This window comes from Rattus norvegicus, chromosome 6 (genome assembly GCF_021556685.1).
Source record: "Rattus norvegicus strain SHRSP/BbbUtx chromosome 6, alternate assembly SHRSP_T2T, whole genome shotgun sequence".
In the NCBI taxonomy this organism is placed as follows: Eukaryota; Metazoa; Chordata; class Mammalia; order Rodentia; family Muridae; genus Rattus; species Rattus norvegicus.
This window is the reverse complement of record NC_141539.1, coordinates 110,147,106-110,168,396: the sequence shown is the minus strand read 5'-3', so window position 1 is coordinate 110,168,396 and position 21,291 is coordinate 110,147,106. Positions and strand designations below refer to the sequence as shown.

General features: G+C 41.7%; 2 protein-coding genes across 5 annotated transcripts in view; both read right to left on the bottom strand.

The window, feature by feature from the left end:
- The window catches only part of Bbof1 (basal body orientation factor 1), a 25,813-nt gene extending 4,522 nt beyond the window's left edge, over positions 1 to 21,291 (bottom strand). The window contains exons 1-10 of one of the 4 annotated variants that reach the window (XM_087554306.1): positions 21,095 to 21,272; positions 18,635 to 18,786; positions 18,164 to 18,396; positions 16,716 to 16,781; positions 15,566 to 15,709; positions 9,140 to 9,220; positions 5,255 to 5,325; positions 3,395 to 3,539; positions 1,622 to 2,115; positions 831 to 932 (exon numbers count right to left, since the gene is read on the bottom strand). In XM_087554306.1, the coding sequence (XP_087410432.1) occupies positions 831 to 932; positions 1,622 to 2,115; positions 3,395 to 3,539; positions 5,255 to 5,325; positions 9,140 to 9,220; positions 15,566 to 15,694 (1,022 nt within the window). In that variant the 5' untranslated portion in view covers positions 15,695 to 15,709; positions 16,716 to 16,781; positions 18,164 to 18,396; positions 18,635 to 18,786; positions 21,095 to 21,272. 4 annotated transcript variants of the gene reach the window in all.
- Rnf113a2 (ring finger protein 113A2) lies at positions 11,579 to 12,860 on the bottom strand. Its single transcript, NM_001004445.2, has one exon. It carries the CDS (start codon positions 12,836 to 12,838, stop codon positions 11,825 to 11,827), a length of 1,014 nt encoding a protein of 337 aa, NP_001004445.1. The 5' UTR covers positions 12,839 to 12,860; the 3' UTR covers positions 11,579 to 11,824.

Genomic DNA, 21,291 nt, shown 5'->3' with positions numbered 1-21,291 from the left:
CCCACACCCAATACACCTGCACACATAGACTCACAGGACTCTCAGGACATAGAAAAGTTAACCGATGGAGTCAGGCCCAGTATAAAGTGTAGGGTTAATAAACAGGAAATAGAATATAACTGATTTCCCTATCCTGAATGAGTTTATAGAGGTAATATCATGTTGACTTCTCAAGAAGTCACACACACCAACCAGTCCTAAACTTGACGGAAAGCAAATGCTGATGAAAATGCATGAACCTCCTCAAATGATGGAAGCATTAAAGACTCTAATAGTTACAAATGAAACACCGACAGTGCCTAAGTGACGGCTTAAGTAATTTATTTGCACTGTTCCCTGATTACACTCCTCTGACTTAGGTCAATTAAAAAATACCCCGCTGCTGAATTTACAGTTGTCCAGAGTCAACTGTGAACTTTTACCAAGTTCCTGTTCTTACTTGGAAGGTGGAGGAAGAGCAGGACTTCAAGGCTGGCCTCAATGACACAGTGAGCTAGACGTCAACCTGAACTACATGAGCCTCCGCGCAGAATAAACACATCAAACAGTATCAAACAATATCAGCTGGCAATAGCTCGCTCATCTGTACAAACCAGTGCAAGCTCAAGAGTTGTTACGTGTCCCTGAAGGCGCCACACGGTCAGCCGATCGACTGATCCGTGACCCGTCATTCCATGTTCGTCTCCCAGTCTGTCTAAAAGCTGCAATAGCTGAGCCAGTAGCTAAGGCCTTTAGTGAATTTCCTTTCATTCTCAAAAACAATGGTCATTGGTCCTGGGGAGCTTCTAGGTTTGACAACCTGATATTTCATGACAGAAATGGGAAATTACCTGGCAGCAAAGCCATTCATTTTTGCAAAGAGCAATCTTAAGACTTTTTCCTTTTGTTCCCAGGTCAAATCTCTAATATCCACATTTTCTTGAGTAGTTGGCCTGAAAAATTTCAAAGAAAAAAAAGGTAAAAGATGTGATCAAAGTAAATGTATCTCTTTTAAAAATATAAAGTATGTAAATAGAAATTTTCTATACCATAACCAGATATGTAATGATTTCAAAGCAAACTGCACATTACAAAACCATAAAGTCTTAAAAAGACTGTCAGCGTGCTAATCAATCTAAAGTGTTCTGTGGCCCTGAGATGCAATGAGAAACACAGCAGAGTGTGGTGCCCTGGACAGAGCACTAAGAACAAAGTGCCATGGAGAAACCAAACACATCCCCATAAAGACCCAACTGCCACAGACATGCGCTTTTCCATAATACAAGTAAATCTCTAGATATTTTGGAAATTTTGAGAATTTTGATCTGAGTGATATACAGGTCACTAGAGAATGGCCTCCAATCCACAGAACACTTCTGCATGACAGTCATTCAGAATTATTATATTGATTTTTAAAAACTATTGTTACCTATAAATTTTATTTCAGAATACTAAAGGAGCACCATAAAATATCTGAAAAGGCATGATTAAAAATGTTTAACCTGGACTTAGTCAAGTTTTTTCAACAAATTTCCAATTTAAAAGAACTAAAATAAAGTAAGAAAGAGATATTACAATGATGTCTTAGGAGGCAGTGAAACCAAGGGCACAAAAAGACAATGCATTCCAGCATTATTAATACCATTTTTCAGCCTCCGTGAGGTCCTGATTCACACTATTGGTGCTTTGTTCTCTGCCGTCAAAGGTCCTGATTCGGGGGTATTCTGTCCTTCCTGCACACGCCATTCTCATTTTTAAATTGAAAGCAGCTTGTGCTATTTGCTTATAATGCTTCCTGCTGATCAGAATCTGTTGCTTCACTTCGTAGAGAGCGTCTAGAAAGAACTGTTCCACTTCTGTCCTCTCATCCAGTATGTTCCTGGCCAGCTTCTTTATGCGGTTCATCTCCTTGTCCTTCATCTGAAGAAGCTGCTGCAGCTTGTCGATCTCTACCAAACCTGCTTGGTTCTCTATGAGTGCCTTTTGCTGCAGCTTTGAAACTTCAGCCTCAAACTCTGCGGTCATGTAGGTCAGAGCATTCTCCAAGCTCACCACCTTCTTCTGAAGAGCTTGGATCTGTGATCTTTGCTGCATGAGTTGCATAATCTTTTCCTTAACCAACAGATCATTGATTTCCTTAAAAACAGGAAAGGGAGATTTTTTTTCTTTAAATATCCTAGAATTTAAAGTCTCTCAATAATTTCTGTTACCTAAGGGATCTAAGCTTCACGTCAGGCTGAAGCAATTATTTTGAAATCTCTATGGACAGAAAAAGTAACCAATAAATACCCTTGGGTCCTTGACTAGGTCTGTGAAAGTGATCCACTGATTTTATTAATTAGGAAACTTTTAAACTTCCTCTATAATTCTTACGTTACATATTTTATATTATAGAAATGAATAAACCTTTACAAAGAAACACTACAAGTCTATAAAGGTCCCTTGAAGTTGAACAAGGTCAGGCAGGTTGCAGTACAAGTGGACTTGTTTGTTTGCTTGCTTTTAGAGACAGGCTTTCTCTGTACAGTGTAGCTCTGGCAGTTCTGGAATGAGCTCTCAGACCAGGCTGACCTCAAAGTCAAAAATCCACCTGCTCTGCCTCCTGAGTGCTGGGATTGAAGCCGCCACCGCCACGCCTCACTGAGATGTCAGTGGAAATAGGACTCCTGGGAAGATTGGTAAAGGAGCTATGATTTGTTTTGTTTTTTATCTTTCCTTCCTGTTGTCTGGAGTAACCCTTAGATCTCTATCAGCCACCCTGGCCCTAAAGTGTCCAACATACACAAACACTACAGCCAAAAAAAATAATGTTTAAGGTCAAAGCTGGAGATGGCTCAGCCTTTGCTATTCTTGCAGAGGAACTAGGTTTGAATCCCAGCACCCACGATGGCTCGCAACTGTCTGTAATTCTAGTTCCAGAGCATCTGAAATCCTCTTTGGCCTCCACAGTTACTGCATGCACATGTTGCACAGATGTGCATGCAGGCAGAACAACTACACACACAAAATAAAACTTTTTTCAAATGTTAAGGATATAAACTACACGTTATAGAAAATTAATGAAGACAACCTGGGTTGCTTTCCTTAGAGCACCTTTAGGTAAAAAACTAAGCATTATGAGATGACACCACTAACATCAGGGCTACATTCAAACCAATTCTAAACGGTTTAGGGTTCAACAATGAACAGAGAAAAATGAGTATTCTATGATAATGAGGGTATGAGTCATGTTTATATTTCGTATATATTTGTAAAGTCATGCTTAATGTCTTTAAAGTCATTTAGTAATTAATCTTTGCAGACAACTATCAAGATAGAAGGAAAACCTCTCCTTATCTATCATTATTACGCTCAACGTTTGGTATTTACCAATACAGTCCTACGAAAGAAAGGACATTTAAATGAGAGGAGGAACCTTTTGGTGTATAAGGCAGGAGTGACTCTCTTCCATCTTCTTGGAGTTCTTCTGTTGAGCCTCAGCTGCCTTCAAGTGGTATGCGAGCGCCTTGTGAAGATAAACATTCTCTTTAAAGACGTTTCTTCCCGCAGTGTTCAGCTGCCTGAAACACACACACACACACACACACACACACACACACACACACACAGAGTTAACAGCCCAAAATATAGGTCTAAGTTTACTACATTAGTGTGGGGTCGGGGTTTGAGGGGATTGAGGACATTTGATCAGGTCACTCTAGACCTAACTGGCCTCAAAATCACAGAGATCCCTTTGCTGCCTCCTCTGCCTGCGTGTGAAGCACTAGAATTAGAAGCAGGCATCAATGTGCCTGGCTCATGCTTAGACTTCAAATACTGAAGAGGAACAGTGACAGTTTTACCCTCACGACATTATAATGCCCACCACTAGGCTGGGTATGTAGTTCAGGGGGATGATACTTGCTTAGCATGTGCAAGTCTCTGAGTTTAATCCCCAGCAACAGAGCTGGGGGAGGTCCAAACATGGGACACACATGACACTACCACCACCTAACTTACGAGTAACTAACTACTCACTAGGTGGATGACGACCTTGTGATGAAGTACTTCTTCAGCAGTACAGGGGAAAACTGTGTTAGCTGGTCATGATGGTGCAAGTTGATTATCAAACCTGAGCTATATAGCGAGACCCTTTCTCTTAAAAAAAAAAAAAAGGGTTGGGGATTTAGCTCAGTGGTAGAGCGCTTGCCTAGGAAGCGCAAGGCCCTGGGTTCGGTCCCCAGCTCCGGGGGGGGGGGCTAGGAATAATAGCTCACTTTTAATCCTAGCTATTCAGGAAACTGAGGCAGGAGGATCACAAGTTCATGGCCTGCTTGGGCTGCATAGCATGTACAAAGGCCTTGGCAAGTTAGACTCAGTTTCAAGAGGTAAAAAAAAGGGCTGGGGTTGCAGCTCTGTGGTGGAGTGGATGTGCATGTCTGGGTTTTCAGTCTCTAGCACCTCAAACAGTAATGTGGCACCAGTTTCTCAGGTCTTCTCCATCCTTGTCATATAACTAAACCTAAAGAACTCTAAGGTGACAGAGGTAGAAGATGACAGCAGCCCAAGTTCCTGAGTCACCATCTAAAAAAAGCTCCAACTTGTATTACATTGTTAAATTAACAAGAAATAAACCGTGAGACCTGGGGGCTCATGTAGTAGCGTAAAGTCACTGTAATGTTACACCAATATCTTTCAACAGGCTTGCAAAGCTGCTGCTATGGCCCTGCTGTGGATTTCTTTGTTAACAGGGTCTCACTATGTAGCCTAGGACGTCCTAGACCTGGTAAACTGCCTCCCTCAGCCTCCTAACCACTGAGATTATCATAAGTATCTGCTACCATGCCTGGATGGCCTATTTTTTTTAAATGAAATTTATTTTCAAGAATATTAAGAATTCTTTCAGTGTGACCAGCAAGATGGCTCAGTGGGTAAAGGCACTTGCCACCAAGCCTAATGACTTGAGTTATATCCCTGGAACTGACTTCCTACAAGGTATCTGACCCCCACACTCACATTATGGCACTGGTGTTCCCTCAATATACACACCTACCTAAATATAATAAAATAATGTTTTAAATAAGTCAGCATGCATGTATATACCCAGGGTCTAACTTCAAAGAGAAGGTTGTTGTTACCATGTTGTTACAGAAAGGGTGGAAGGGGAAAGAGTAGGGACACAAAGAGAATAAGAGTAGACAAGAATTAAAGAAGGCTTGCCAAGAGACAGAGGAAGCTAAGAATAAAATAGATAGCAAAGAAGAAAGGCTGTCTGACTAAGGCAACAGTGTCTTACACCACAGCTTCATGGTGGGCTCTCTCGGCCAGTATCATGATCCTCTTCTCAGCCTCTTGTTCCAGCCGGTGCTAACAATAGAACGTATGTTTAAATACAAAACTATACTTCTTTTTTTTTTTTTCTTTTTTTCGGAGCTGGGGACCGAACCCAGGGCCTTGTGCTTGCTAGGCAAGCGCTCTACCACTGAGCTAAATCCCCAACTCCCAAAACTATACTTCTAACAACAAATATTTCATATCACAAAGTGTTGTGGTTTGCCCTGAAGTTATCTGTATCTTGATGCTAATTCCACTGCCCCAAGGACAGCTGCCTAGTCAAGTACTCAGAACTCAGGTGACTTCACCAGAACCACCTCCCCATTGAATTTGTAAAGTACAGGTGAGGGGCAGGCTAGAAGGATAGAAGGAGGCCTGTCATTGGAGGAGAAGGAAGGATGGGCAGGAGAGAAGTTTGGAGGAAGAGGAGGAGACTAGAGGAGAAAGGAGGGATGGAGAGAGGGTGAGAAGCCATGGCAGGTGATGTTCTGCTCTGTGTATTTACAGGTTGTTATCAATGTTCTCAAGGGATGGATGGTACAGGGCTTTGTATGTTTAAGTGGGCAATTATATCTTACCAATTGGGTCTAAGATTATTGTGTTGTGTGTTCTTTTATGTGAGGGTTTGAGTGTAGGAAAGTGTGGGGCTGGGATGTGTTTCCGCCAAGATATCTAGCAGATATCTTGGGGCACCGAGGTGTGGACCTAGCGGGATAAAAGACAACCCTTACTCTTTATTTTTATAATTTTACAACAACAACGAAGTATTTACTTTAGCACCAAACAGCATGCTTGGTTTAAGGGCTGGAGAGATGCCTCCTTGGACTGAATTGGGTTTCTAGCACCCGCATGGTGACTCACAACCACCTATAACTTCAGTTCCAGGGGATCTGACATCCACAGGCCCCTGCATGCATAAGGTGCATATGTATATCCTCAGACACACACATACATTAAGTAGACAGAGTTTTCAATATTCCTGTTCTGATATAAAGGACTCATAAGCTTTGGTAGAGAAAGAGCCAGCAGAAAGGATGGTATGGGGCTAGAGACCAGGCACGGTGGTTAAAAGCACTGGCCGCTCTTCTAGAGGAAGACCAAGCACCCAACATGGCAGGTCACAACTGTCCCAAACTCCAGTTCCAGGGGATCAACTGACAAACTGCCTCCATCAGACTGACCGTCTGTGGGGTATTTTCTTAATTGCCACTTCCTGTAGGAGGGCTGAGGCCCCCTGTGGGCCTGGATAAGAAATACAGCGGAACAAGGTAGCCTGGGAACAAGCCAGTAAGCAGTAGTCTTCCGTGGTCTCTGATTCCGTTTGTACCTCCATGTTCCTGCCCTCACTTCTCTCAGTGATGGAGTATGACCCGGAGTTGTAAAATGAAATAAACCCTTTCCTCTCCAAGACCTTTTGGTTATGGTGATTACCACAGAAACAGAAAAGCATGCTAAACAATAGCATATGCATAAAACAGGAAAAGAGGGGCTGGAGAGATGGCTCAGTGGTTAAGAGCACTGACTGCTCTTCCAGAGGTCCTGAGTTCAAATCCCAGCAACCACATGGTGGCTCACAACCATCTGTAATGGGATCTGGTGCCCTCTTCTGGTGTGACTGAAGATAGCAGAAGTGTGCTCATATACATTAAATAAATAAATCTTTTAAAAAAAAGGTGAATTTTAAAAAAATAAAACAGGAAAAGAGACATTTATCTTAGAAGCAGAGCTAGAGGATAGTTTTTGCTAAACAAAACATGATGAAAGTCACTAATTTTAAAATTGGGGAATGTACAGGACAAGATGGCACCTACAATAATCAGCACTCAAGAAGCAGAGGCAGAAGGAACCTCTGTGAGTTCAAGGGCAGTCTGATCTACATTTTGTGTCCAGGTGTCAAGTTCAAAAAACTTGAATTTTTTTTAAAGGGAGGGGGAGATAACAAGCTAAGGCCTTAAGCCTTGACAAGATGACAGTCTCTCTTGGGTAGTTCAACACTTGAATAGAAACAACCTATGTGTCTACCACTAACTGATGAATGCATTTGGTAGATGTACATAATGAAATGCTATTGCCATAAAAAGGAGCAAATCCTGTCATTTGTCACAAGTTGAATAGAACTAGAGATTATTGTGCTTAATGAAAAAAAGCAAGGCTCAGAAAGACAAGAACCATATGATTTCTCTCAGAAATACAACATAGAAAGGCTTACCTGCGGTTGGAAGTAAGACTCAGTGGTGGGGTGCTTGCCTACCATGTGTAATATCCTGTGTTCAATCCATAACACCACAAAATGGGTAAATGGCTGATAGATGATCTCAGGAAAGTTGAGACTGGAATGGCAGTTATGGAGGCCAGGGAAAGTGATGAGGGTATCTTAGGGTTTCTACTGTTGATGATGAAGCACCATGCCCAAAAACAAATTGGGAAGAGTTTATTTTGCTTATGCTTCCACATCACAGTCTGAGGAAAGTCAGAGCAGGAACCTGAAGGCAAGAGCTAGTGCAGAGGTCACTGAGGAATGCTGGGTATTGGCTCAATCTGCCTTCCTTATAGCACTCAGGAGCACCAGCCCAGGCATGGCACCATTCAAAATGGGCTGTGCCTTCCCACATCCACTACTATTGAAGTAACGTCACTCAGACTTCACTACAGCCCAGTTCTCTGGATGCATCTTCTCAATTGAAGCTCCATCCTCTCAGATGAGTCTAGCACGTATCCAGTTGTCATAAAACTACCCAGTACAGAATCATAGGATGGATAAACGTGGACTTATGTGCTAAGTTATAGTTACATACAAGCACCAGTTTCTGATGTGCACAAACAGCTTGACTATTGATAACAATGTACAATATGTTTTTAAAAGATAGAGAAGAAAATATTTTTGAAAGGTCCATCACAAATGGAACTTCTATGAGCAGATAGATATCAATTATAATGGATCATGACATACACCTCTGTAGTAGAATCAAGAGTTTAAGACAGAGTCCCACTAGATAATAAGCTCAAGGCCAGCTGGGCTACATAAAAGAAACAAACTGAAAAGATAGGTTTATCTGAAGCATTGTATAAAGATATTGAGAAACTGGATGGTACACCATTAGAATGAACACATTTTATTTTTATCAGTTAAAAATTAAGAAATCTCTAAGTGGGGAAGAAAAAAGGATTAGATACTGAGATTCATAGAATATAAAGGCTTGTTTCCCCTCATTTGTATTCTGTTTTACTTTTTTTTTTTTTTTTGAGACAAGTCTTAGCATTGCCCAGGCTAGCATAAAACTTGCCATGAGGCTCAGAGGTGGTTTTGAACTCAAGATCTTTCTTCCTCACCCTCTTAAGTCCTACAATCATAGATGCACATCAGTGCATACCCCTACACTTATTTTATGCTACTTGATAACATTTTCTAGCAAGATACCAAACAGAATGCTGAAATGCTCAGAGTGCATATAAACATACCTTTGTTCTAGTAAACAAAGCAATTTTCTTCTTTTGTTGTTCATACAGGACATTTTTCCTTTTCATTTTATTTTTATTTATTCATTTTACATCCCACTCACTGCCCACCCTTCCAGTCTCCCCCTCCCACAATCCTTCACCCCACTTTCCCCTCCCTTTCCCCTCTGAATAGGCTCCTTCTGGGTATCCCCCCATCGTGGCAAACCAAGTATCTGTGGGGCTATGTTCATGCTCTCCCGCTGAGGCCAGACAAGGTAGCCCAGCTAGAGAACAAATGCCACAGACAGGCAACAGTTTTTGAGATACTCCCCGCTCCAGTTGTTTGGGATCCACATGAAGACCAAGCAGGGGAGCCTAGGTCCAGCCCACAAGCGTTTAATACTAATACCTTTTCTTCAAAAAATCTGCTTTCTAGTCTTCTAAGGGTCTCCTGATAGTTCTTCTCTGAGTTCCTTAGATTTTCTTTCAGCTAAAAAAAAAATTTAGAGATTGAGTGGAACATATTCATAGAGAATTCTGTAGATACAGTATCTGTCTTGAACACAGAATCAGTGTCATCACCTCTTAGTACATCTTCATTAACTGTCTCCACGTTTACTAGACTGATACTGAATTTCTTTTTTTTTTTTTTTTGTTAAGATTTATTTATTATGTATAGAGCATTCTGCCTGCAAGTACACCTATACACCAGAAGAGGGCACCAGATCTCGTTACAGATGATTGTGAGCTAACATGTGGTTGCTGGGAATTGAACTCAGGACCTCTGGAAGTGCAGTCAGTGCTCTTAACCACTGAGCCATCTCTCCAGCCCCCGATACTGAATTTCTTAAAGACTTTCATGAATAACAGTTCCTAGGGCAGTCAGATATACTCTCTTAATATCTACAAAATATGGATTCACAAAACAATAAAGTTCTTAAATTGAAAGAAACTTTATGGACTAGACTAAAACAATCTGCCAAAAAAAGAGAATAGTAGATTGACAAAAAATAGCTCAGATACCTAGAATTCATGTAAATGACAGGTAGATGTGGCGCCCACCTATAATTCCAGCTTTGGAAGGTAGAAGACAAGGAACACTCAGAGTAAGCTAGTTAGGGAGACTAGCCCTATCAGGGAATTAGGTGTTTGACGGAGAGACTCTACTTCAAAGAGTAATGTGAAAGAGTAATTATGGAAGATTCCCATCACCAACCTTAGGCCTCCACATGCAATTATCTCAGAGGGTGTGATAATATGTCAGTTAATCTTCACTGTCAAGTTGACTAGAAGTCAACATGGAAACATTCTTCTGGATGCGTCTATGAGGTGTTTTTAGAAAGGCTTAGGGACTGACGAGACGGCTAAGTGGTTAAGAGCTTTTAATGTTCTTCCAGAAATTTGGTTTCTAGCACCCATGTTTGGTGGCTTACAACTGCCTGTAATTCTAGCTCCAAGCGATCTCACATCCTCTTCTGGCCTCTAAGGGCATATAAACATAGATATACTTTATATATTCAAAAATGGAGAGGTTCATCTGAAGAGGGAAGAGCCACCTTGAATGTGGACAGTGCCATTCAGTAGTTTGGGGTCCAGGACTGAATATGAGGAGAAACAAACAGAATGACAGCATTTATCATTCTTTGCTCCGAACTGTGTGACCAGCAACTTCATACTCTTCAGGCCATGACATTCCCCACCATGATGGCCTGAACTGAAACTGTGAATTTCCCTTAAGTTGCTTTTGTCTCAGGCATTTTGTCATAGCACTCAGAAAATACAGGTAAGATTTAAACAATACAGGTACAATGTTTAGCATAGTAACCATTTAATGGGATAACATAACCCTCACTATCACTTAACAAATTTCTGTATTTCACTTTGTTCTAATATACTAAATGTTTTATTTTTCTTTCAGATGTTCTTTTTACTGTTCGCATTTAATTTTTCAAATGGTTTATTTTGCCATACTTTCAAAATTAATTTCAATGTACCAGTTCATTTATGGTTGAATAGCCCCCATTCTAGTACCTGGAGATGAATCTTTGATGCATTATTACTCTCAAAATCAGTGTATCAATAAATCATCAAAAGATAATTAGTGGGGCCAACAAAATGGTTCAATGGGTAAAGGTACCCAGGACCCACATAATAGGAAAACCTGACTCCAAGATATATTTTGACTTTTACACACACACACACACACACACACACACACACACACAAATAAAAGTTAAGGTGAAAATAATTAGTGTCTGAGCATGGTGACTCACAATTGTAATCCCAGAAGTTAGAAGCCTGAGGCAAAATAATCCCAAATTTAAGACTTGCCTGAAATATATAATGACCTGAAGGTCAATTTGAGACACAGAAAGATTGTCTCAAAAACTCAAACAAGGGGCAAATAAGATGGCTCAGAAGGTAAAAAATAAAATAAAATAAAATAAATAGTAAAAGTGGATGGAGATGATTCTACAAAGTTGTCGTCTGACTAACCTAATTGCACAAAGGTACTCACACATACACATACACCAAACACACTAACCTGGCTCTCAATGTTTTCCTTTGAAATAGATAACTTGAATCCTTTTTCATAAGGTAAATGTATTAGACTCAACAGGCAGTGAATTCTATACAAATAATCTCTTACCTAATGTATACATCACAATTTTAAGTATATGGGGCCCTCATAGCTGCCTCATTTCTTCTACATTTCAGATTCCACAGACCTGCCCTATTTTTTTTTTCCAGTAAGGCACTTTGTCCTTGAATTTTAAGTGTTCCTCAACAGCCCTCTCCAATAGGTGGCAACCTTGCTCTTTAAAAAAGAAAAATCACATCAGGGTACTAGAGTATGAACTAGTTCTTTATTTTGATTCAGAATGTATAGCTATATACAAGATGGGCAGGCAGCCTAAGAGTTCTAGAAGTTAACTGTATTGATCCCATCTGTAGCACTGTCATATAATACAAAACTTGGATATTCTTCTTAGAAAACTTAATATTTCTTCAATTACGGTTGCTTTGGTTTGAAGTGACCAAAACAAAAAGTACTTTGAGATTTGACAATTGCAAAAAATCTAAGTAAAGGCAATTAGATTCCATCGGGGTCTTCTGAAGTGTTAGAAGTACCACCTTCCGCTTTTCGGTATTTCTCCAGTTTAGCAATCAGTTCTTTGGCAGGATTGAAAACCCCATGGGTCTGTTGCTCACAAACATAGCACCGTGGAGTGGTTCGGAAATGCTGCAATGCACAGGTCTCGCAGAAATAATGTTTACACTTAGTAACAACCGGATTCTGGAAGGTTTGGCGACAGATGAAACATTTGAATGGTATTTCCTCATCATCGCTTTCTACTTCATAGTTTTCATCTTCATACACACCATAACGGCCCTCATCGAGCTCCCGTTCTATCTGCCATCCGTGCTTGTAATCTGAACGGTCATGGAGGAATTTGCAGCTGTCTCCAAAACCACAGAAGCCAGTTTCCTTGTAGTCCTTACAGATGTCTGGCTGGTAATCCCAGCGCACGGTGGCACGTAGATGTTCAGGGGCTCGGATGGGGCCCTTTCTCACCATGCCAGAGGAGGCATTGCCCATGGACGTATCTTTGGGCTTCATGAATTTCTGGTAATTATTAATTCCACGATAGATCTTGTCATCCTCCTTGCCTCTCAGCTCCTCCTGGATTTTCTGACTGCGCTCGAAAATGGCCTGTGCGTCTCGCTCCTTCTCTGTGTCCAGCTCGTAGACTGCTGTGGCCCCCATATCCTCGGGTCCCACCGGTTTCGCCGAGCGCGTGGACTTGTAGACGACGCCCAGACTCTCATTCCCCGCCTTTTCCTCCTCTTCGCTGCTCAGATCACAGTAAGCCCCCTTCTGTTTACCGCTGCCACTCGTCTTCTGGATCATTGGATTGTGGGCCGCCCGCTTCTTCTCCGGTCGTACAACCGTGCAGCCTTCGTCGCTACTGCTTCCGCTCTCCCCAGAGTCCGGGTCGCACGCCGGCCGCTTCCGGCGGCCAGCACCCCCTTTCCGCCCGGGTTTTTTGAAGAGGAAGGTGCACACCTGGTCCGCCGACTTTCCCTGAGAAACTTGTTCTGCCATCTTCGACTGCGAAGCGCCGAAACGGCTGGCAGTAGCTGCGGCGTGAAGGTGGCGCGGGCTGCTGCGTCACTGCTAAGCAGCGCGGCTACGTCACTGCTGAGCTGCGGGGTGTCTGCCGCTGAGGCCGAGAACGTCACGGCGCATGCGCCAGCCAGCCCGGAAGGGTTTTTAAAAAAGATGAACCCAGGTCTTTAGTAAAGTATTGCTGTGATTCTTGAACTGCAACGAGTACAAAACTCCCGCCAAAAAGGATTTACAATCTTTTAGGGAAAAGGTAAATCAGGATGTGTTCTGTACCAAATCCCATGGAAAGGTACAAGGTACAGAGTTTAACAGAACTTTGGGGAAAGAGCTCAAGGAGAAAGTACATTTAAGGGAATCCTTTAAAGGCTAGGAGAAAATTTAATAGAGAAAGATCTACTAGATCTTTATTGATAATAAAACAGATATTTTGAACAAAACAAAAAAGACAAAGGCCGGGAGTGTAGCTCAGTGGTAGATTGCTTGTCAAGCACACCTAAGGCTCGGGTTCAAGCACCAAAACAGAAAATAAAGACTTCAAAATTACATGAATATCCAATTTTGGTAAATTAAAGTGTTAAAAGACTGTATTGGTGTAAGTGTAGTGTTATAAAAGATTAAAACTTGATATATGTAGGCTTAACTTACACACTAAACTGTCTAAATATGCTGTTTACAGATGAGAAATAGAGAAGATTCTTGGGGGAAGTGATCAGAACATTTTAATTCCAGCACTTGGGAGGCAGAGGCAAGAGAATCAGGAGCTCAGGGCTAGCCTGGGCTACATGAGACCCTCAAAATAAAATTAAGATGGGGCTTGGAGAGATGACTCAGCAGTTAAGAGCATGTATAGGTCTTGCAGAAGACCAGAGTTCAGTTTCCAGTACTCACATCACTCAGCTAACAAATGCTTAGAGCTCTGGCTCCAGAGGATCCAGCATCTATTTTGGCCCCTGCCAGTGCCATGTACACACATGTATACCCCCTACCCCAACACCCATACACAGAATTAAAAATAAAGTCTTTGAGACAAGAAGAATAAAAACCAAGTAAAGGTGGGGAGGCTTGTGCCTGTAATCCCAGCACTAAGAGGCTGAGACTAAAGAGGTGTTGATAATGACACCAGGCTGGGCATACACAAAGAACCCAGCCGGCCGTTACACAACAGGAGGGAGTCTTAGCAACCAAAGTACATAAATATTCCTACTGCAGCTGCATGTACTTAGGACTATAAGGGGGTGTGGTTTTAAAGGTTGCTTACAATTCTTTGGCTCTATCTTCAAATGATGGAACCTAATTTTCACCCTTAGAGTGTGGACCAGATTTAGAGACTTGGTTCCAAATAATTGACTATGGGAGAAATGAGGCTATGCCACTTGTAAGGATAGTTATACAGGCCAGTAGTAGAATGCTTTCATAGGACACAAGAGGCCCTGGGAATGAACACACACACACACACACACACACACACGCACGCACACACACACTCACACACTCACTCGCACACACTCACACAAGATAACTTCTGCACAGCTCTTGAATTATTCACTCTCAGCACCATGCTTCTACATATAATAAGGACACTTGAGTGGCTTCCTGAGGGGCCCAGGAGAACAGTGTTGAGGCCTACCACCAATTTGTCAGCCATTTGACAAATGCTTAAGCTTTAACTGGGGTTCCGATTACTCTATCTGGAGCTATACCATGGAAACGGGCCTTTCAGGAAACTTCAGTGTTCCTTAACCCATTTATCCCTACCCATAGAGCCTTCTAGTTTTTTTTTTTCTTCCTAAACTTGTCTCTCTTCATCCTAAACACATTGTCCTGTAGAACTCTTCTACCTACCCACTGATAATTCCTAACAACTGGTGGTTTACTTCAATTCAAATAAAAGGTTTATTTTCTGACTAACATGGAAAGGTGTGTTGGCTAAAATTTGACAAACTCACAAAGAAATCGATGCCTAGAAGAAGACCATCGTCAGGCAGGTGAACTGAATCAACAGATAAAGGTGTTTGCCACCAAGCCTGACCACCTACATTTGATCCCTGGTACACAGCAGAAGGAAAGAACTGACTCTACAAGATGTTCTTCTCTGACCTACACATGGATGCACTCCACAAACACATTTAGAAAATAGATATTTAGATAAACATTAAAAAGAAAAAGAGGGCCGGGCCTTTAATCCTAGCAGAGGCTGTTGGATCTCTGTGAGTTTGAGGCCAGCCTCCTCTACAGAGCTGGTTCCAGGACAGCCAGGGTTCTTACATAGAGAAACCCTGTCTCAAAACAAAACAACAACAAACCAAACCAAAAAAGAACATATAACAATAGTTAAGACTTTTCACTTTCTCTTCTCTAAAATGTGCCGATATCTTACAGGAATAAATGTGAAAAACTCTTTTGCAAGGGTTAAATTGTTAACCCAATCTCCTTTAAAGAGAGACTAGAGGGATAGTTCAGTGGTTAAGATCACTTACTGCTTTACTGCTTTAACAGAGATCCCAGGCTTAGTTCCCAGCATGCACATGGTAGCTTAAACCCTCAGTAAATCTAGTTCCAGGGGACCAGCATCCTTTTTCTGGCCTCCTCCAGCACCAGAATTGCATGAAGTGAACTTATATACATACAAGCAAAACATGCACACACACAAAATAAAAATAAACCTTTTTTTAAAGGAGAAGACATGAAGAGACAGAAACTCACATCTTCTAATTCTTTTTCCACTTGTATTTTCCTCTTCTGGAATTGTTTTATTGTCTTTAGCTCTGTCTGAATCATGCCAATTTCCTTGGCTTTTTGATGAAACTGTCCCTCCAATTCACTGACTTGCATAGAATACTTTTGTTCCTGTGTTCAAAAACAGAAGTTGACGAGTTAGGAAAAAACAAACCGTGCTTCATTTAAGGCCCGAGCCACTTGTACGACTTCTTAAAAGAGCTGCCCAGCTTTACTTTGTATAAAGCTATAATTTTTCCATGAAATTTTAATTTCTGTAAAATGACACCAATAGCCTTAAATAAGAAACAAATTCTGGAACTTTTTTTGTTTATGTGGCTCAGGGACTTGAGTGTGCAGATAGCAGGTAAACCCTGGGTTCAGTCCCTAGCAACAAACCTAAACCAAACCTAAACCAAACTAAACTAAACCTAAACTAAAACCTAAACCAAATTAAGACCCCTCTCCCTCTCACAGCTTTTGTGTTTGATAGCACAATCTTACAGAAAGGAGTTTCATATTTTTAAGACAGGGTCTTCCCACATAGCTTCCCTTGAACTTCCTTAGCTCCCCACTACCCTGCCCTTGAAGTCACTTTGTAGCTTAGGCTGGCCTTGAACTCTCAGCAGTCCTACTGCCGGAACCTCCTGAATGCTAGAATTGTGGGAATGAGCCACTGTCCTTGGTTTTCAACTTAGTTTTAAGTTGTAGACTTCAGTTAGGGAAGTAGTATGCTTGAAGCCTTGGGTTTGGTCTTCAACACCACAGGGAGGAAAGACTTTTGCAGTTTGGATCAAAGATTTTACTGATATGTGTTTAGAAGGAAAAACACCCTTTTCAAAATATTTCAAACAATTTTGAACTCTTTCTAGCAATCCACTGGTGGTTGTCTTAGTATTCTGAGGTTGTTTCTGTAGTAAGCCTTGTAGTGAGGTAATCGATTACACTGATGTCAAATAAGTGCATGGGTTTTTAATTTATGTTTTGTTTTTGTTAAGGATCCGGGGATCGATCCCAGGGCCTTGTGGGTACCACTGAGTCATATTCTAGACCTTCTTTCACTTGTTCCTAAAATAACCAAACGCATTAGAAACCCAATTCCCTAATAAGTAAATAATCCGTAGATGTAGAGACTCACCAATTTTTCCTTCTCTTCCTTGGCTTTTTCCTTTGTCTCAGCCAACTGCTGCTTCAGTTTTTCTATCTGTAGAAAGTAAAATGCGAGGGTAAGGACGATGCAGACGTTCTATTCGTATGCTTCATTATTTTATATAACATTTAACCAGTGAGCCAGGAAAGAGTGAATTAGGAGTGGACAGGGATTCCTTCATATACTTAATCTGCTAGTGACCGTTTCCAAGATCTAGCTGTCATCAGAATTATGTGGATAACACTGTTGTTGTTGTTGTTGCTGCTGCTGCTGCTGCTGCTGCTGCTGTTGTGAAAAGCTCAATGTGAGGCTGAGGAGATGGCTCAGTGGTTCAGAGTGTTTTACTGTTTTACTGCACTTGCAACGAACCCAGGTACAATCCCTAACACCTACCTCACAGCTACTTATAACTCCAGTTCCAAGGGATCTGACATCTTCTGACCGCTGCAGTCTCCTGCATGCATGTGGTGCTCTCTCACACACACGCACACACAAAACCCACAGTGTTACATTTACTGTCAACCATTTTTAAGTGTACAGGTTAGTGGTGCTGAGTACATTCGAGCTGTTACATAGGCGAACTCTACAACATGGTATTTTCCAATTCTCTTTTCCCCTCCTCTCTGCCTCTGGCAATCACTTTCTACTTTGTTTCTATGGGTTCTACTTGAATCCTGTAGCATTTACCGCCTGTGACTGACATATCATTTAACATAATATATGTTTATATTGCAGTTTCCTATACTGGAGCATGTTACATGTTTTCCTAAGGCTGTACAATTGTCCAGAAATGTGTGTACCTGTATCCAATTATATTTTTCTCTTTGGGGGAGAAGTTTTGGGGTGAAGGGTAAAGACATGGTTTCTCTATTTATCCCTGGCTGTCCTGGAACTGGATATATAGACCAGGCTAGCCTCAAACTCAGAGATCCACATGTGTCCTGGGAGTGCTGGGCTTAAAGTGTGTGCAGTCACACCCAGCCTCACTTGATTCTCTAATCCTTATTTAATAGGTTTTTAAGTTGCCTGCTATTTTTTCAACTTTTTTTTTAAGTTATGTGTTGTGTCTGAGTATGGCCATATGTATGTGGGTGCCTTTGGTGGCCAAGAAGCATCAGATCTCCCTGGAGCTGGAATTAAAGGTTGCCCTGTGTGGGTGCTGAGAACCAGACTCAGGTCCTCTGGAGGGCAGTGCACACTCTTAACTGCTAAGCCATCACTCAGTGTTTTTGAGTTGCTTTCGGGTTGGTTAATGTGAATAACACTACAAGAGAGAAAGAAAGGGCGACGGCAGCAAAGCCATTCTGAAATAACAGTGTTTCAAATCGGGCTAAGTGTCTACTCTGCCTGGAACAAACAAAACAAAAAAAACCTTACAAAATATAACCATGTCACATAAACACAGAGGTAAGTTGTGAGCTCAGCTTTCTACCTACCTACCATATTATCTTTCTCCTGATCCTGCTTCTTCAAGTAGCTTAATACAGACATGGTGTCTTTTTCCAGTTTATACTGCTGTTTCTTTAAGTCTTCATTATTTTTTGCCAGTCTTCGGGAAGTATCGCGATACTCAATCCTAGAGAGTTCTGTGACTTCCAGTCTGGCCTCCCAGAGAGAGGCATTGGCTTTGGCTCGTTCGATTGCATTGTCCTCTACTTTTACTTCTTTCCTGCAGAAGAAGATAGTGACAACTGTAATTCGTTAGTATCATCTCTAGTTTGCTCTGCTTGTCTCTGCCTGGCACATAAAAGCATATATTGTTAGACTAATGCATTAATAAGAAATTCAATATACTCATATGAGAGACTTAAATTGGTACTTCTTCCCCAAGAGGAGAACTGTGGAGTATGACTTTATTTATTTATTATTTTTGTATATGAGTGCACTGTCACAGTCTTCAGACATACCCCCAGAAGAGGGCATCGGATCCCATTACAGATGGTTGTGAGCCACCATGTGGTTGCTGGGGAACTGAACTCAGGACCTCTGGAAGAGCAGTCGGTGCTCTTAACCGCCGAGCCATCTCTCCAGCCCTTATTTATTATTTTTGAAGTATGACCTTAAATGATGAGAAAGACAAAGAGGAAATAAGAGGCCAAATGTATTTCATAAAGCTCTATACCTGCTCATTTACCCCATTCTTCCATTCTTTTGTTTACTTCTTTTTGCTGTGCTATCAGACTTAGTCTCAAGCCTGCTAGGCAAGGGCTATGCAGAAGAGCTACAGGCCTAGATCTAATCCTTTCTCCCATTTCACCAAGTTGTGAGCCTGGGTTCCATCTACTTCTACATAAAGACACATTTGTTGTGTATCTGTCCCCTCCACAGCTTTTGTTATTTTGTTTTATTTAGTTCTTAGACAAAGGATCAAGTTCCTTGGGCAAGGATGTTAAGTACATCACTTGTTGGTACCACAGTATTCCAGGCTTTAAGGATGCCTGAAAAGCACATACCATAGTCATTGATGCAGAGATGGGAAAAAAAAACCTTTGTGAGGAAAAAAGAAGTAAGACCTTGGGGATGTAGACAGGTAGAAGCAGAGTGTACAGTACACGTGCATCAGGTCGAAGTACACTGCATGGTACTCATGCGTCAGGTAGAAGTAAAGTGTATGGTACTCATTCATACATCAGGTAGACGCAGAGTGCATGGCAAGCATACATCAGACCCTAGGTTTGATCCCTAGAATATAACACTAAAAGGATGGATTCAAAAGGTGAGGTCCTTGGAAATTTAGATTGCACCAGCATTAAGAAAACACTGTGGTACAACAGACACCAGCTGTGTAAATGCATTAGGCATTTCACCTCTATTTGGATTCTATACAGTCTCCTGCAAGTGCATAAGCAGATCTTTCCTTACACTGTACCTTTCCTAACCTCTCAACTCCTGAGTTTTAGTCCCTTTGCACACCTACCTTTTGTTCTCTTCACATTCAGGCCAGCTCCATTTGCAATTTTCCAGCCTGACCTAGCAGCTGCTGTCCCTTTCCAGTAGGAATTAGACACTAGTAATGGATGCCTTCCTACAGACTCCCATTGTTACCCGAAAGTATCAAGAAGACTTATGCAATCAGATGTCTCTAAGAAAAAGACCACTAAGTTACTGGAGAAACAAAGTAGTTTCTCAAACAATGACCCCTGGAACATTCAAGGAATACAAAGTGTATTATTGATTCCCACTGGAGATGGAGAACCAAAAATCAAAACATGGCTGTGAGTTGCAAGAATGTGTTAAGCCCTTGGCAATTTGTAGAATGTGTTAGAGAAGTTATATTTTATTTTATTTTCCTAAGATTTATTTATTATTTTATAAATATGAGCACACTGTAGCTGTCTTCAGACACACCAGAAGAGGGCATCAGATCTCATTACAGATGGTTGTGAGCCACCATGTGGTTGCTGGGAATTGAACTCAGGACCTCCGGAAGAGTAGTCAGTGCTATCAGTCACTGAGACATCTCTTTAGTCCATATTTTGTTTTCTTAGTCATCTTGCAGAATATATGTTAATAGAAGCAAGTGGGAGAACACTTGGGTATCAGGACGCCCTAAATTTAATTTTCGGGGTGGGGGAGGGGTCTACAAATGTATCAACTTACACAGGAAAAAGTATATAGAAAAATGATAGTAGTGGTTAACTATGGATGGTAGATGACAGGTGGTTTTCTTTCTTCTCTAGTGCTTTCCATATCTCAGAAGATTTCTGCACTGAATATAAAGTTACTCTTTTAAGTTACTTTGCGGAAGATGGTACCTAGGACCCTGCACACAAGCACCCTATCACTTGTTTTTAAAGACAAGGTATCCCTATGTCGTGCTGCCTGTGATCTGTCAGCCTCCACAGCAGTGGGACCGACCATAGGTGTGTGTTACTAAACTTTTCTCCAGAGAATTCACTTTACAATCACAAGTTTAAGGGATTCCTTTGCAGTTCTAATCTATGGGGTTGAACTCTTTGTGGGACTCCAAAGTCTTGAAGAATGATCCGGTAGCCCAGTAATTCTGCTGACGTTCTAGCAGCAACTCCAAAGCGCCATGGAGTTAGCTCTAGAGCCGTACAGTGAGTGAATGAGTGAGCGAATGTGTGTTCTGATCGGTCTGGTCAAATCATTTCGCGTGCTTCCTTTGATCCAAAAAGGATTCCTGAGAGACCCAAGAAACAACTTTAACCACTCAGACAAGAGCTCGAATACAACTACACCAATTCTTATCAGTCTCACAGTGGAGATCTCTCAGATCCTAGGACCAGTAAAGAATGAACAACAGGAGCTGTCCACAAAAGCCTGACAGAGGCAGCCAGTTAGCGCTTCAAAATGCCAAGGGTAGGCAGGGGGAATGGGGACCTTGGCGTCGCCGCTGCTCTTACTTTTGATCTTGCTCTTTGTTTTTGACTTTCCTCTTGTCCTTTGCCGGCATTTTGACTTCTCCAGGAGTCTCACGGTGCCGGTCTCCTGGTGGCCGCCACCTGGGCCGACTCCGTCTCTAAGGAAACCACCACGCCGAAGGGCTAACGTCCTCCGCGCCGTTGAGGGCACGCGGAGAGCGCACGCGCGTGACGTGACC